Source organism: Chenopodium album, chromosome 3 (genome assembly GCF_948465745.1).
Source record: "Chenopodium album chromosome 3, dcCheAlbu1.1, whole genome shotgun sequence".
Classification (NCBI taxonomy): domain Eukaryota; kingdom Viridiplantae; phylum Streptophyta; class Magnoliopsida; order Caryophyllales; family Amaranthaceae; genus Chenopodium; species Chenopodium album.
This window is the reverse complement of record NC_137836.1, coordinates 85677757-85695395: the sequence shown is the minus strand read 5'-3', so window position 1 is coordinate 85695395 and position 17639 is coordinate 85677757. Positions and strand designations below refer to the sequence as shown.

At 37.0% G+C, this 17639-nt stretch overlaps 2 protein-coding genes across 4 annotated transcripts; one reads left to right on the top strand and one right to left on the bottom strand.

Annotated features, from left to right (window-relative positions):
• Nucleotides 1-686: 686 nt before the first annotated feature.
• On the top strand, nucleotides 687-5056 carry LOC145624728 (mRNA-decapping enzyme-like protein). Its single transcript, XM_081677820.1, has 8 exons — nucleotides 687-1186; nucleotides 1263-1303; nucleotides 1401-1450; nucleotides 1922-2066; nucleotides 2205-2261; nucleotides 3543-3669; nucleotides 3778-4248; nucleotides 4782-5056. The coding sequence occupies exons 1-8, from the start codon at nucleotides 1028-1030 to the stop codon at nucleotides 4836-4838; spliced, it is 1107 nt and encodes a 368-aa protein (XP_081533946.1). The 5' UTR covers nucleotides 687-1027; the 3' UTR covers nucleotides 4839-5056.
• A 224-nt stretch (nucleotides 5057-5280) lies between these two features.
• Nucleotides 5281-16091, bottom strand: LOC145624726 (uncharacterized). Of its 3 annotated transcripts, XR_014110476.1 has the most exons (15): nucleotides 15717-16091; nucleotides 15370-15530; nucleotides 14905-15008; nucleotides 14422-14488; nucleotides 13602-13694; nucleotides 13353-13517; nucleotides 12977-13117; nucleotides 12807-12884; nucleotides 12300-12412; nucleotides 12163-12223; nucleotides 10792-10959; nucleotides 6471-6572; nucleotides 6266-6355; nucleotides 6023-6136; nucleotides 5281-5948 (listed from the first exon to the last, which is right to left on the bottom strand). XR_014110476.1 is itself a non-coding variant. In XM_081677818.1 (14 exons), the coding sequence occupies exons 1-14, from the start codon at nucleotides 15985-15987 to the stop codon at nucleotides 6074-6076; spliced, it is 1677 nt and encodes a 558-aa protein (XP_081533944.1). In that variant the 5' UTR covers nucleotides 15988-16091; the 3' UTR covers nucleotides 5281-6073. The 3 variants fall into 3 exon arrangements, 2 of the variants coding, with proteins under 2 accessions (XP_081533944.1, XP_081533945.1); XM_081677818.1 differs by having other exon boundaries at nucleotides 5281-6136; XM_081677819.1 differs by lacking the exons at nucleotides 5281-5948; nucleotides 6023-6136; nucleotides 6266-6355; nucleotides 6471-6572 and adding an exon at nucleotides 10222-10560.
• Nucleotides 16092-17639: the final 1548 nt, after the last annotated feature.

Here is a 17639-nt window from a genome sequence, read left to right as displayed (position 1 = left end):
AAATCACTTATTCCCCCACTTCTCCCTCCCCCGCCCCCACCCATGCCGGCGCACCGGCCGCCCAACCATCCTTCACCAGTGCGCCACCTTATAACCCACCACTGACCGCCCTAACCACCCCGAAAACCGTCCCCCTTCCCCGACGACCCCCATCCTCTGTTCGCCGGCCCAGAAACCCTAAACCCAACCCAAAAACACTGCAAAACCTAAACCCGTTTAGGGTTTTATAACCAAACCCAGAAATCGGGTTTGGGTTTTAAGGTGGTTTAGGTGGGGTTTAAGGTTTTCAGGCTGCGCGAAAAGGGAAGGGGACTCGTCGGTTTTCGGGGACGCGAAGGGGATAGGGGTCTAATCGGGGTGGGGGTCAAGGGAGGGGGGCCGATTCCAACAGGGAGAGGGTTGTGTTGGGGAAACGGGTTTTGCGGTGGTGGGAGATTATTTTCGAGGGAGAGTGGGTGGTCGCCGGCGCTAGGGGGAGAGTCGCGGAAATAACACTTATCAATGATAATCAATAATTTAGGTTTACCATTGATAATTAATTTTAAGAACGTTCACCACTTGTAAAATTAAATAATTGGAGTTCACCGGTGAGAATTTCCCTATTTTGTTTTTGACAAATATCATCATGAATTCATAATAGACAGATCTTCGTTTATTAAGTTTCAAAATAAATAAATTTAAAAAATGTCTAGTCAGCATGAGTATGTGGGTTGAAATTCATACTTTATACTCGATATGACCGTATCTAATATTCATAAAAAATTGTCGATTTATTTACAATTTGGCGGTGATATTAAGGTACTGTAATAAACATGATTTACAGATTTCACCTACTGTAATAAATTGAGGCGTGCTCCGTCTCACCGTCTGAAACCTGGGTTAAAAGAGAGTACGCACTTTGGGAGCGAAACAGAACGAACGAGAGAGAGGCAGATGATTCATTAGTGTAATTTAATCCCAAAATAAAACTAGGGCTTTGCAATTCAAAATAAAATTAGGGTTTTTTTATTCCATTAGAAATCAAAAGATGGCTCAAAGTGGAAAAGTAATGCCAAATCTGGATCAGAAGAGCACAAAGCTGCTTAATTTGACGGTTCTTCAGCGCATCGATCCTTCTGTTGAGGAGATTCTGATTACTGCTGCTCATGTTACGTTCTATGAATTTAACATTGAACTCAGCCAATGGGTAATCTTCTCTCTTTCTCTGTTTTCTGTCTCTCTCTCTTTTTTCCTCGCTTTTTATTTCTTTTGTCAATTCGCAGAGTCGCAAGGATGTCGAAGGCTCCCTTTTTGTCGTTAAAAGGTTTTTTTTGCCATTTTTGAGTGATAATGATTTTTGCTTTGCTTAGTGAATAACAATTTTTCATTGATTATTATTTTTATGTTGTTTTTTTGTTCAGGAACAAACAGCCTCGGTTTCAATTTATTGTAATGAATCGCCGAAACACAGGTTAAAGTTATTTTGAATCATTCTTTCAAATACATATAAACTTTGTGTAAATTATTTTAATCAACAATTGAAGATGTTAAGGTTTGAAAATATGCATTACCAAGTGTGCTTAAATAAATGTGTTAAATAAAATGAATCATAGAAAGTATACACTTTAATTGCCGCTTGGACGGTTTTATCCTCATTATGACTTGCAGAAGCTTGAGTAGATGATGCAATTTTCACACATGTTGAAAGCAGAATCAGCTTTTGTATTTCCATGTTGCTGAAGCAATCAACTTAAGGCCTCTTATTTGAATGACATATTGTCAAATACGACACCCCCCTCCCAATCCCCCACTATCCCCTCGAAAGAAGGATAGGCGGGATATTGATTGTATTGAATGTTAGATATGTTTGAAATCGCTTTTTATGATTACGTTAACTTATAATGACTTGGAACTTGAAGAAGCTGTGTACTCAAATGTGCAGAAAATCTAGTTGAGAATCTTTTGGGGGACTTTGAGTATGAAATCCAGTTACCATATTTATTATACCGCAATGCTGCACAAGAAGTAAATGGTATTTGGTTTTATAATGCTCGTGAATGTGAAGAGGTGGCAAATCTATTTGACAGGTATCTTTTATGTCCCTAAGTCCAAAACTAGTAAAACTACCGCTTCAATAACATGAACTGGTTTTAGAACTTCATATTATAATTGATTAGCATTGAAGATATCTTACGATGAATTATGTCCTATGCTATTTCTTCCAGGATACTTAACGCTTATTCTAAGGTGCCCACTAAGCCCAATATATCTCCATCTAAAAGGTAAATTTCATGTACATCTATGCTGTAATGTCAGATATTAGTATTTTACCTTGTCCTAGTAGGTGAAAGGGTAGTTAGCAAGGAACCCCCCCCCCCCCCCCCGGCGGAATTTTTCTAGTCATAAATTGCTTGCAACTTACAAGTGTCATACCCCATTTTTCTATCTTGGGCACTTGGCTCCATCTCAGTCACTCCCTTGTAATTGTAGTTTGTCTAAGAGATAAAGAGGTCCAGACAGAGACCCTTGACCCTTATAGATTATATCAAATCAATTAGTTTTGTTATAATATCAAGCTGAGGTGACTTGCCTTCTGTAGATACTACCTTTTAGAAAGTGGTATATTACATTTTGTACTAAGTCATAAGGTGCAAATATCTTCAAACTGAAAGATGTAAGTGGTACTACCCTGTCTACAATGACGGATCTAGGGGGTGGCCAGCCCAGATCATGGCCCTCCCCATGATCCTATAAATTATTTATATATAATTAAGCTGCAAATAATTGGATGCAAAACACCTTGGCTAGGTTGGCTCTTTCCATGCATCGTAACCCAATTAGTGATGGTAGCTAGATCCGTAGATCGAAACCGGCAGGCCACAATTTTTTCCCCTCTTTTTTGTGCTTTTTTCTCAATGCTCAACCTTTTTTTTTTTGGGCAGTGGTCCTTTTTCTTAGCTTAAGGATGTATGTATGTAGTATAATAATCTACTTATATTCTTTCCTTTTTATTATTGTAAACTAAAATTAGGATAATTTATGAATAAACTTTAGATATCGATATTTGGCCCGGTCTAGATCCGTCCTTACCTATCCAACTTATGGCTTGTGAATCATAATCAACAACTGAAGAAAGGAAGTATATATACCATTTTCTCAGGGAGGTGTACTTTTCTGTCCTCAGTAAAGGCATGAGCTTGACCCTCTCCTCTTTCTACGTAGACAATAGTGATGATGAGAAGTATCGTTTTCTTTTTTTGGCTGAGGGAAATAGATTGTGTGGACGTTTATTCTTTACTGAGGGGGGAAGGCAACTGATTACCTTCTCTCAGGGCTTGGGGACTTTTAAAGAGGTGAGATTCAACCAGAGGAAAACATCCTGGAACTCTGGAAGTCAAGGTGCACATTATCTGTGCTACATCACTCCCTCCTCGTGTACATTATTATGTACCCTGCTTTAATAGAACAACTGTATAGTTGTGAATTTGTGATTCTCTGTAACTAATGATAGTCTATATTGCTTCTCTGTTAAAGTTTGTTATAGCAAGTATATTCTGCTGCAGTGAATTTGAAGAATTAGAGGCAGTACCAACCATGGCTGTTATGGATGGTCCACTGGAGCCTTTGCCATCAACTACCGCAAATGTTCATGATGCCCCTGATGATCCCGCCTTTGTGAATTTCTTCAGTGTATTTCTAAGCCTTTTTCTCTTCAGCTTGGGAAATTTGAATGATTTACAATCTAACAAAGGATTTCATTTGGTTTCTCTGTGACTGGTACTGATTTCATGTTTGCAGTCAGCTATGAATACGGGAAATCCTTCCATTTCTACAATTACTGGAGAACTCCAGAAGCCTTCTGCAACTGCCATCCTTGCTAGTCGGCCAGTCAATATGCCTCCAATGGTTCCATCAGCACAAATAGCATCTAATGCTACCTTAACATCTGCTTCTTTGCTGTCTCTGCTTGATACATCAGAGCCAAACAACAATAGCAGTTATTTGACAAATCTTGTTAAACCATCCTCTTTTTCCAGTCTTCCTCCTGCCACTTATCCATTGATGGTGCTGCCTGTTTCTTCATCTATGCCAACTGCTGCTCCGCTGCACCCTCCTAATCTTCAACGTCCCTGTGGTGCTCCAGTCCACCAACCTTTTCCTCCCCCAACTCCACCCCAATCTCTAACTCCAACATCAGCTGTCACTTCTAATTATGGGCCAGTCGTAAGCAGAGAGAAGGTTCGAGAAGCTCTATTGTTGCTTTTTCAGGTGAGTTTCAAATCTGTGTTTGATTGTGAATGGCTGTAGGTCTATGATTTTATTTATTTATTTTTTACAACAGCGAGGTCTATGATTATAGGTAACAGATTTTTTTTTTTTATTTTAGCTTCATGTTATGTGTTAGAAAATAGAGCCACGCCTTACTTGACTTCTATGTTGATTTGAAATTTTCAATTTTTGGTAATTATCAAATGGCTTCGGATCTAGTAAGTCATATTTTACTATCTAAAGATATGTTGGGAGCCTTCCTTGTGAATAAGATATGCGTTACTCTTTTAAAGTTTCTGTGTTTGAGATTGAGCCTAAATTTCCTTAAATTATTACCTGTATTAAGTCATTATCTAATGGATTTGCAATGGCTCAAGGGATAATCGCCATATTCATTTAGCTATTAAATTTGTTATTTGTTTTCTGTGTATCAGGGTTTATTTTCATTCATTAAAATGTTAAAGAGTAGTTTGCCCTAGTTATCATGTAATCATATGTTATTTTATCACTAAAGAATTTCTTCTGTGATACAGGATGATCATTTTATCGACATGGTGCATCGAACGTTATTGAATGCTCACCACTCTTGAAAGTTGCAATTTCCTCCCCTCCCCTCCCCTCCCCTGCCCAAGTGTTGTGTATAGCAATTTCATGGACTAGGTGGATTTGGTGGGGGACATCCGGACATGGATGCAGTGTAAATTACATTACCTGAATTTATTACATTACCTTACCCAAATTTATTACATTACCTTACCAAGCTGATGTTCTATACTCCTTATTTGTTTATGCATTAGTTATGATCTCACGGTCTGCCTCCTCCCTACACCTCCACTCTTCCAAAAAAGGGGAAATATTTTAGTTAATTGTGCTGCGTAGAGCTCTTTAATGTCATTCTTATGTATATTTGCTAACGTAATTATCTGCGTAAAGTTGATACAAGCTCCCATGAAAACAGTCTAATGGCGGAATATATCCATATGTGGTTCAAAATCTTACTTTATGAAAAGTAAATACAAGCAACAACTCACATATTACAACACGATAAAATAATTTACTGCTTTTAAAAGCAGGGGAAGGATGAATGTGATGGATAACAGATCTAAACGGCATTGCAAACTCTCGCTATAAAAAAATTTTGAGGTCAAAGTTTGTCATGAAAAAAAAATGAAAAAAAAAAAAAAAAAACATATATATTTAATATCATGCACATTTCTCCTCTAGAAGTCACCAACTGCACAAAAAACAGCACATTGTGATGTCATACTAGTTTGATTTGCTATCCAGAAACTTGGCCAGGACTGGAATTATTATAATCCATATTTATAGCGTATACCCAAACCTCTTTGAAGATCCAAGAAAAACACGTCTTATAGATCAACATTTCGTCAGTCGTGACCAGATTCCAATCTATTCCTGTAGTACAGTTAACATTGGACACAAACTTGAGCCAGAGTTGAATTTCTGCTTCCTTGACAGGAAAAGAACTAGGAACCTTCTGAAAGAATTGATAACAGAACAGACAGCAGAGGGTATTCAAATTGTAGATGGTAAAACCAAATGCTGTTCAAGTCATTACAACAAAACTTTTGCTTGGAAATAACGCACCCAAGTCCTCGTATATAGAGTTTTCTTTGTGAAATGACAATAATGGAAAGCCTCTTCCTATTTGTAGATGGAAAGCACCAGCAACAGCAAATCTGCAACAGCAGCACTTATGGTTCAGGATGGAGAAAATGTTATGTCAGTCTAGGCTGCAAGAAAACATCATTGCCTTTGAGTGTAGAACAAGCTTTACGATGTTCAACAGTTCCTTTTTGCAGAATTAGGCTGTTTTCACTTTCCGGGAAGGTGGTCTTCGAAATAAACTGATGAGATCATCGAGGCCCTGATTGGACAGATACAATAAGGTTAACAAAAATGAATTAACGTCAAAGAACCTGTAAGACCCAACTATCAAGACAAATAGACAATCATCATGCATTTTTCAACGTGGAAAATGTGTAAGGCTACTCACCCTGGTTGTAATGACGAGGAAACTGAATAGCACTATCAAGTATGATCCCAGAACTAGCAATAACAGCAAATCAAATGTCACACTAGCCACCTGCAACAATCCAAATTAATTTAGTTTCATGTAAAAAGGAGGATAAATAACTGTTTGCATAGAAACCTAGGCATGTGCACAGCACACTGCAATACATCAACAATAGAAATGACACCTGGTAAATATTCAGAGTGGCCTCTGCTGAATCATAGAAAGTGAAAATTCCATCAAGATTCTCATGTTGTACATTCACCTCAGCTGTATGCTCTGCCAGTTCCTGCAAACAGAAGAGTAAATTTGTGGGAGGTCCTATTGCAAATATGTCACAGCAGATCAATACATAGCATGCTCCTCGCGCATATATACAAAGATGGAAATCCCAGATAGCAGCAGTTTCCAAACTACAGACAGAAAAAGCTTCATTCTAAGGGTACACTGTTTGACAGGGAAATAGTAAAGCAGTAATACCTTTACTGTGAAACTATCACATTGTTTGCAACTATGAAGCTATCACTGCTATCAATAAATGTCGAAGTCACGGGATTTTGGTTTTTGAAAAATACTATGGAAACAAAAAACATGTACAAAATCTCTAAACATTCCAAAGTCTGATGTACATTCGTAGGGAAAAAAAAGTGAGCTAGATGGCAAACCCAAAGAAACGATGCTGAAATGAGCTTAGTGAAACTAGTAGGTTGTCTCTCACATTAGTTCTAGGCCTTGGTTACTTTACTATGCTCAGCCTACAATAAGTGAGCTTTGTATAGTATGTGTTGTGTCAAACCCAAGTTCAAATAGAGTTGTATATCAGACTACTCTACTTAAATGTGTAGTGCTCACTGTTCCTGTTCACTGTTCAATAAATGAACATGGAGAAAAAGGATAGAAAGAGAGAAAGAGATGAGCGAACAGTAAAAGAGAATGAGTTTTGTAACTAAGAGCAACTTAAACCTACTAATTCTAGCTAGTGGGTTGTGTTACACATTAGTTCTAGTCCTTGGTTACTTGACTAGGCACAGCCACGAAATGTGAGCTTTGTAGTATGTGCTGTGCCAAACCCAAGTGCAAATAGAGTTGTATATCAGAATATATTACTAAAATGTTTAGTGTTCCTGTTCACTGTTCAATAAATGAACGAGAGAGAGAGAGAGAGAACAATAAAATAAAATAAAATAAAAAAACATTAAAAAAAAACAAAAAAAAAAAAAGAAAGAAAGAATTTTATAACTGAAAGCACATTTATTTTTATTTTTTTTATTATTTTTTACATTAACTCTTTGGGTAAAATCTAGAGATTTTTGTATGGGTCAAAAAAACTATAGCAAAACCTGAAGCTAATTTAATGTGGATAAAAAAAATTGTGAACAACATAGAATGAATAAGCGTACCACAAATTCTTTCTGCATTTAAATATTTGTTTTTTAGAGTTGTTCATTAGTTTTAAATAGATGTTTTAGAGTCATTAAATGAAAAAGTTAGTAACTTCATCTATAATTATAGTCCCCGTGCAATGTCATTGACCTAATTTCATACTCAATGGTAATGTCATTGATCTAATAATAAATAACCCTAAAACTTTGTCCTAGCATCAATTAGAGAGGACAAATAAAAGGAAAGAAAGAGAGAATTTGATATGCATTTGGTGGCACTTTTATTTCTAGCTGAAATAAGAATACTCCCTCCGTGTTTTTTCAAGTGTTTTTTGACCGGCACATATTTTTAGGCAATTTAATTGACTTAAATAAAATTACAGGTAAGTGGGTTGGAGTATTAAAAAATTGTGAAAGATAGTGGGTTTGGGTGGGGACCATGAGAGGAAAGATATATTATTTTAATGTAGCTTTTTGCCAAAAAAGGAAGTGTAACACTTAACACAGCCGGATTTGGTAAGTGTAACACTTAAAAAAAAAGCACGGAGGGAGTACAATCTCTGTTTTAATTTTTTGTTCTACTTACTTTTCAATTAGGTGACTTTTTTACTTTGTTTTTTTTTTTTTTTTTGGGGGGCGGTTTTTCTACTCACTTCTACTTAAATACAAAGTAGATTTTTGGCAAACCTCCTTTAGTATCTTTCCTAACATTATTTACACCTTTCCACACTCTTTGCTATTTTATTTACCCTTATCTTATATTTAACCACCTTTTTGTTATTGTCACTCACTTGGATTGTTCATAATTATATAACCACCTTTTCTTCTACCTTTCCACACTCTTACACACTCATCTTTTTCAAAATTAAGTCAATCAATAAGTGGGGTCGGCTACATGAACCAAAAGTGATTATTATGTAGAGTCATCCACAAAAGTGTTCCTCCTCCATCCCTTACGATCTTTGTCAAATAAAAAAATTAATTAAAAAGAGGGGCTAGGCATCTGATATAATTAAATGACCATATCTAGTAATGTGTTTATTGTTATTACGTAACACTTGGATTGTCCATTATACTTGTTCTCGTGATTTTTAATAGATTCAATATTTATAAGAAATAATGCATGTAAATGGTAATTGATAAATGCTGGAAGGGAAATATCCAACATTCAATTGATAATTTGATATATATATATATATGTAGTTATATATATCAAAATGGCAAACTTGCAAAAAATTACAATTTTTTTTTTTTTTATATAACACATTTGTGATTTAATATGACACATGCATGCATGCATATATGATACTTGGTTTTGAGCACATCACATTTTGTCTTGAATATTTAAAAACTCCATCAGCAAATCAACCCGTATATTACACCTTTGCCCGTCTAATAAGAGGAAGATTGTACTACCTCCGATCCTTTAATTGAGGGTAGGAGAGAGAGAGTAACAAGTGGGCGATGATTAAGAAAAAGTAGAAGGGATATTATTGTAAGTAGACCTAGCAATCCTGACTCGACCCGAATGACTTGACCCGTGACCCGAAATCATTGACCCGAACCGACCCAAAATGGAGTTGACCCGAATGTGACCCAACACCCGAAGTGACCCGAATCGACCCGACCCGACCCGAACTGACTCGATTCTGCAGTGAATAGGGTGAAATGGTGAATTGCTTAGTTTAGGGCTTCTTTCTTTTGTTCCTAAGTAATAGGTACTCATCACGATTTTATTTTTAACGATTTTACTTTATTTTTTCAACTTTTTTTTTAAAGTGAATTTATTTTGTGACTCGACACAAACTTGACCTGACCTGAACTAATCCGACCAGAAACAGAAAATTGGTCCTAAAAATTGACACGACCCGAAGGAACTCGACCCAAACTTGACCCGACCTGAACTTAACCCGAAGTGCTCATCCGAATATGACCCGATCCGAACCCGACCCGAAAGTGACCCGACCCGACCCGAACGACCTGTTTGCCAGGATTAATTGTAAGTGGGGTTATGTATGGTAAAATAGGAAGTGTGTTGTAAATGAGGTTCATGAAAGAAAAAATTTGGAAAAGCAAACCTACTTGTGACTAAAAACCAAGCCCTAACAGATTGTCTATTCGTCTATACCTCCAACTGATTGATAAAAGGTCAATGTTGAAGATTTGAACCAGACTAGTTAAGTAATGCTTGGGTATATAGATGATAGTAACATAAGGTAAGTAATAAGATTCTTCCTCTCTCCCTTAGGCATCATTAACAGCAACATTAAGGCTACCTTCTTACAAGAAGATAGAAGGTGAAGTCTCCCAGGCTGACCAAACAGCAGCAGCAGCTATTTGGCACTGCTAGTATATAGCACAGGATGTGTCACGGGTGTGCTTCCAAGAGTTCCTACTGGGATCAGATTTTTTAAAGATCTGATGGTCAATGCTAGGAATATGGAAAGATCTGCTCAGAAGTCATACTACTGATCACCAGATTCCCACCTATGACATCTATAAAATAAACCAACAAGGAGGACAATAAGGCGGCCAAGACCTTAGCTCTTACAAATGTTGATTGATGCCTTTTCAAAACCCAACCATGTATAAAAAGGCTCAAGGCGCACCAATGTATTTCAGAGCTCCCTGTGCCTAAGGCGTGCCTTGTGAATTGAAGCGCATATAATAAACATTAAAAAATAAAAAAATAAAAAACACTTCAGATATACAGCATTGTTCTGCGCCTCAGTGGGACTTAAGCTGTGCCTTAGGGTGCCTAGGCACGCCTTCATGCACCTTAGCTGCGCCTCATCAAAATCACCTTGGCTGGAACACAAAAGGCACATGACCCCTAACGACTTGCGCCGAAGGCGCGCTTTTTCAAACACTGGGCCCAACAGAAGGAAACCACTACTACAAATTTATACAGAAACTAATTTAAATAATCCGCAAAATTCCAGGGATATATAATATACAAGAATCATTGCATTAGAATTTAGGTGAAGAAATAAAAGAATATGATAAGTTCGTCTTATTAAAAGTATGTGCTTACCCTAGATATCACGATATTTTTTCATCAAAAAGACTAAATTCATGTGCACATTCAGAGTAAAAATATAGAAAAACCTCAAACAGCAGGCTCACCTTTCTAAGAGCATTAATGAATGGATCAGCTTTTGGAAGGAAAGGGGCAACTCGAGGTGTCCGTGATAAAAGGCTTAACCATGACACAATGTAAGATGGATTGACTGCTAGGCTACTGTCTTCTGCAAAGATCTGAATATTCTTTTCTTCAAGCCCATATATATGCCTCTGCTCAAGCGAAAGTAAAACAAAAAAACACATCAGAATGCTGGTGCTCACTCTAAATATTATAAGAATAAATTTGTATAATACAAATAAGCAAGAACTGCTAGCTATAAAAAATAGGGATGGCCATAAGCTTAGACCTCAGGCAAAGGAAAAGTAAGGCAAAACAACCAAATTAACTTTAATGTGCATAGGCTCACACAACGCTACAGGATAGCTATTAAATTCCTACAAAGTAACAACATGCTCAGGCAAGATTGCTAACAATAGTCAAACGTGAAGCTAATGTTTGATACATATCTGATGTCTACAGGGAAAAGAGGATCACAATAAAGCTAGTAAGGCAAGGTGCGTAGCGGCACAATTAGTTCAAATTCTTACAAGGGAAAGTTTGATTCAACCTGCATTTCTACACAACTTCTGTTTGTAACAGTTACAAGCTGGCCGCCAAGGACTGGATTGTGAGTTACTATATTACAGATTTACAGTAATTAGACTTAGTGAGGACATGCATTAATTGGAACACTTTGTTAGGCAGCTAGTACTTGAATAATAATTAAGATTCTAGACCCAAAATTCTCCACACAACGTTCTAGCATTATAAACACCCCCAAAATGCATTTCTAAATAAATAAATAACAGGAATTAATTTGATTTATAAATACTTTTGGAGACACTCTCCATCAAAAAGTCCCTGCCTCTTTCCACATTTCCTTTATCCTCCTTTATTTGGATAGCTAAGGTCCTGGAGAAGGTAAAACCTATATGTGGATGGCTTGTTCTCTAGACTCAACACCATTGATGTAATAATGATCTGCAAATTCAGCAGCCGAAATAATCATCGAGGTGTGTGTGCTTTGTCTACAGGGTCATCAGATGGGAAAACATATTCTCTGGCAGTTTGTGGGCAGTTAAATCATGTATTATGGTTTCAAGTTAAATATGAAATTTCCAAAGAAATAGAGGAAGCTCTTTCCTTCGTAGAAACTCGGTAGGGACTTTCTGGGGCCAATCCTAAAATGGCATTTTTTTTTAAAAAGGATAACTTGTCTTCTAGCTTTAATTTCATTACTTTTATTTCAAAATATCACAGGCAAACAAAAGAGCCAGTTTGGTGGCAATCAATAAACTAGTGCAAAGGTGAACTTAAGTACTGTAAAGTAGAGCTACAAGCCCACCAATTCTAACTGAAAAGCATAGACTTACCGCAAGACTCTCTGCCACTAATTTGACACCTCTGATTACAGCAGTTTCATTAACCAAATGCCTGTACAACAATCAGCAATTATAGAAGGGGACCCCTTTCAGAATGGACAAATCATATTTCAGGAAGGTGGAGTTACCTGTTATCAGAAAGACCCCCAAAATTCTCCAGAAATTCAGGTGCAGAGGAGAGTTCTGAAAGCGTGGCTGCTGTCACTCTGAGCCTTGAAAATTGTTCATGCTCCCAAGCTACCTACAGCAAGATAAGAGGTTCAAGCCGTTCAACAACGGGTCTAGGCACTGACTCAGAAAGGATAACCTAGGGACATATCCCTAGTGAACTGGCTTTTTGACCCATTGTGTGAATAATCTGATGTGACCTAGTAAAAACCTTGACTGAAACTAAAAATTGACAATATTATTCAGTTTAATTACCATCCATATTAACACAGGCCTAAGAAAAAAAAATTGTCAAATTTTTTTCACCACTCCAGAACCTTTTGACTGTGAATTCCGTAAAGCTCATTCAATATTATTACAACAGACAATTCAAAGCAGCCAAAGCCCATACAGAATGGGAGTTTCTAATTTTATAAATCCCAGGTACATCCTTATATTAGATATGAAATTTTAGCAAACCAACTTACTCGAGGATTTGAGATGTTTATTTTCTTGTGCTTCAAACCAACCTTAACCCCCAATTCTCCAGCAACATCAGAAAAATCCTACAAAAAGGAGGAATTTCAAGCACTAAGACATGCAGCAGAATTAAACAAGATTTTAGCTTAATGCCATGCTTAAAACTCAATGTACTTACTTTGAAAATTTGCTTTACGTAAGCATTCTCTGGAGGTTTCGACACATGAAGCCACAATTCATTGTCCCATGAGCCAATACTATTCAAACAAATAGCATAATCAATACTCTCACGCATACGTTGGTCTAAGCTCCGGAGCCACTGCCAATTTAGATCGAAGACCAAGATTAATGTTCAGACAACTGAAGCTTTTGACACATAAACAAAAGAATTTGAATTATGGAATACGTGATGAGGAGAGACAGAGATTCAAGCAGTCAACATAAAGGCAAATGTTGATGCTCAGAAGATACCAGAGTTGCTAAAACGGAAACGAGAGTGATTTTGGAACTAGAAAGAGAATTTTATGGAAGATATGATCACCAAACTAAAGTACCTTTTGAGTACCATTATAGTTGTAAGGTCCACCAGAGGTCAGCCCAAAAAGTAAGTTGTATCTTCCTCTTGTTTTTGGGTTTGAGTACAAGGCTGAAAATAGTCGTGCAATTTCCAAAAGTGCCACAACACCACTTCCATTACTGTCACTACCCACTGACAGTGCCTGTAAAAAATAAGTTAAGAGGTCTTCAAAGAGGACACTAGATGAGCATTCGAAAGTTTCATATATGACTATCATAGTACTCACTGGTGCAGCCCCAAATGTATCATAAGGTGCAACTATAGCAATTGTTGGGATTTGGTTGGAATCTCCTTCCAGCTTCAATCCTGGCAACCATCCCTGCAGCACCAAGAACTATTTAGCAATATAATAATTAAGAATATGCAAGCTTTAGGCTCCATTAGATTCGATGCAACACATTTTCAATGAAAAATGATTTTCATAGAACACATAATTTCAAGGAATATTGCATATCAGTTTTCCTTTTGTTTGTTTCCTTACCAAAAAAGTATAGAGAAATTAAAATAAAAATATAGGGATGGAAAGGTGAGGATATTTGAGAAGAAAGTAAAAAGGAGGTAAATATGAGGGAGGAAAATGTGGTTTTCCTTCTTTTGTAAAGGAAAATGTTTTCCACCATTGAAGTGTAATTTTCCACCATTGAGAAAATTGTTTTCCACCCCTTCATGAAATAAACAAAAGAAAATGAGGGGAAATGGGAAAATCATTTTCCATGAAAACATTTTAAATCAAACTAAACACAACTTAGATAGTTCGACAGCATACAATCAACATATCCAAGTCATTTTTCAGATGTCATGTTTCATCAGATAGATAAGCTTTCACAAGAAAGAGCAATTGGTAAAATAAGTAGGCTACAAGGTACATTTCAAAAAAGTCTTAAACAGGTAAAAAACAACTGCTTGCATGAAAAAGACGTACACAGGAGACCAGAACAGCCCATAGATAATGTTAGAGAATGTTACGTAATCAATAAATCTTGGAAAAATGTTGACTGTAGAACTGAAAGAAGATCGCAATATAACTTAGCAACCTAGGAGTTTACCTGAATGTTTGTAATGCTGGGAGAAGAAACCTTCCTTGCTTCCGATGTTGAAACAACAAGCTTGTACCTGAAATATTCCGTCAAAAGGCAACGGCTCAGGAGATATTTGACTAGATAACAAAGAGAAAGGTGGAGGAAGAGTAAGAATTCCGGTTCTTGGTAAGAAAAGAAAATAAAAAGGCATCCGTGAATGTAAATCACCAAATTATCAAGCAGTAAAAAGGAACGGTTCTCCCATGTTTAAAGACAGCAAATAAAATATCTACAAAGCACCGAAAGAAAATCAAATTATGCAAAAAAAACTATACAACAGGCAGGTTTTCAATATAGTAAAGCTATAATTACTTGATAGGAATAATTCAGTGAAAATGGCAAATTTAATGCTACACTAAAAGGATCAGCGTCCAGAGCAGGGTCCCCTAAACCTACTTGCTGGAAAAGGAGCTTCAAAAGAAAGGCACAGCAGAAGAACAATAGACTCACCCGCCAGTAGTTGCTGTGGCGGGCTGGCCAATCACATCATTTCGTTTAACATCAGCCAGCACAGCCTTGATGTGCTCATCCTCAAAGGAAAAATATACAGGATACTGCATAAAATGAAACCTAATAAGCTCTGGAAGATTGGGTGATTAATTATTACTTTTTCCTTTGCACTTATAGTAAAACAGAAACATAGATGCCATTAAAATCTCAGTATTCAGAAACATATTGCCAGCATTTAGTAAGCCCAATTGCGAAAAAAATCTAAAACTATTCTTTAAAAGTGCAGATGAATATAGGCATGTATGATTATAGTATACATAAATGCGAAAAAAATCTAAAACTATTCTTTAAAAGTGCAGATGAATATAGGCATGTATGATTATAGTATACATATAGAGTATAATCATTTAAAACATCCGTGATCATATGCACAACAATGAGAGTGATGATAATTTGTGAACTCACAGGTATGTTGGCATGCACCAGCAACCTTTCCAACAGCACCAATTTGTCTCTCGTTTCGGAGTTGTGATCAGCATCCTGTTTGCTTTCTTTATCTTCGGAACGGAAAATTGAAGGCAGCAAAAACAACAGACCGCCCAGGGGCTGTTTCCGGTCAATGTAATCTGCTTAGAATTGAGTATATAAAAACAATGCGCGATTCAATAAAGGTTGAGTTAAAAGCACTTAACAGCCAAAGAAGCAAAGTTAATTATAAAACCAGCATAGGACTACGATATCATATCATTTGGTAACATGACACGATACGACACAACACGAGACGAGGTCAAACTAAGAGCAAATTGATAAACCTTTAACGGAGGAAACATTAAGGTCGGCAATTGGAATGATGACAACAGTGCGGGAGAGATCCGCATTGGGAGCGGTGAGAGAAGAGCCAGCGTGATGATTAAGATTAGCAATACGAGATCCAAAAGGTGCCCCGGCGAGATCGTACTGAATGAGACGGTATACGTCGACAGCGGTGGCGGCATCTCCGAGCTCAACGCAGGCTAGCACCACGAAACACAGTGCGATCACTGAGCTTAATATCTCAAGTTTACACTCTCCCCGCCTCTCCATTACTAGATGGAGATCCAGATACACAGATTCAAATCTTAGGGTTTCTGTGCTTCGTCTCGTCCCTTGACTTTACTTTACTTTGATCTATTTTTACTTTTTTAGCCCAAACTAGGGGTGAGCACGGATCGGATATCCGATCCGAAACTGAATTTCGGATCGGATATCCGTATCCGAAAATTCATATATTTGATATCCGTATCCGATCCGAAATTATCGAATATCCGAATTTTCGGATATCCGAAATATTCGGATCGGATAGCTCAGATATCCGAAATCCGACACTTTCAATAACTTTTTATTTTTCCTGTTAATTTAATGGCTAAATTTATTTTTTTAAAAGACAAATTGATATTATATATGCTAAAATTGAACTTGAGCAAGCAAATCTGTACATTTCAAACCAACAACAAAAAAAATTCTGTAAGCCTCTAACAATTCTCTTAAATAAGTAAGTTGATTGCAACTGAACAAGAAGAAGATAAAATTGACTAAATATATAAATAAAAAAACCCAACAAATAATTTTCACAAAAAAAAAATAAAAATAATCTTTACACAAATCAAAGAAATTTCAAATAAATATGCAAATAAATTTCAATGGACTGAGAATTTGTCGACTTGTCCTTGGTGTTGCGGGTTGGAATCTCGAGGATGTGACCACCCTCGGTTGCGTTTCATATGACGGCGGCTGGAGGAGGGTGGTGCGTGGGCCGAGGGGTGAAGCGACCGTGAGGTTCGAATGAGAAAGCCGGTTTGTTGGTGGTTCTTGTGGAGGAAAATTGAGGAAAATTCAAGAGGATGAAAGGTAAGAGATAGAGTAGCTAATAAGGGCAGTGGGGTTGCAGAGATCCAAGAGAAATAGAGGATGAAAGAGAACAAGACATGGGTTTCACTGGTTTTTAGTGCTTGAGGAGAGAGAAGATAGTGGAGAGAGGAAAGAGTCAAAGAGGTCAAAGAGAGAGAGGAGGGGGGCGGTAGATTACTAGGTTTAAGGAATTATTTAGGTTTTTTGGTTTGGGTTTTGGGCTTTAGGGCTATTTATTTGGGCCTTTGGTGGAATTTAGTGATTGCTGACAGGGTATGTTTTCGGATTTCGGATCGGATATCCGATCCGATATCCGATTTTTTTCGGATATTCGGATATCCGAAATTCGAAATTTCGATATCCGATATCCGATCCGATATCCGAAAATTTCGGATCGGTTATCCTAAATTTTCGGATCGGGTGCGGATCGGATCTTCGGATTATCGGATAATCAGATAGTTTTGCTCAGGCCTAGCCCAAACTGCTGGAACACTTCGTTAGTTGCAAAGTAGTGGAGTAGACGAGTACAACTTCTCCGTTTCTTTTTTTTCTTTTTCTTTTTCTGGTAGATAAATCTACCGGGTTGAAATACCTCACATGTTAACCTAATCCTTATAAGTAAATTATAATTAGTGTGGATTCTCAATGTTAGGAAATTTATCTCAAATTGTTGTAAGTGTGGATTCTCAATGTTAGTATTAACTTACTATTGGATATTTGTTAATGTTGTTTTTTAAGTACTTATCTTATACCCAATACATTCTACAAACAACATAAATCCAATATTTAAAAAAAAAATAAAATTGTGAAAACACACTTTGTGTCTTTAAAGTTATTTTCTCATTTGG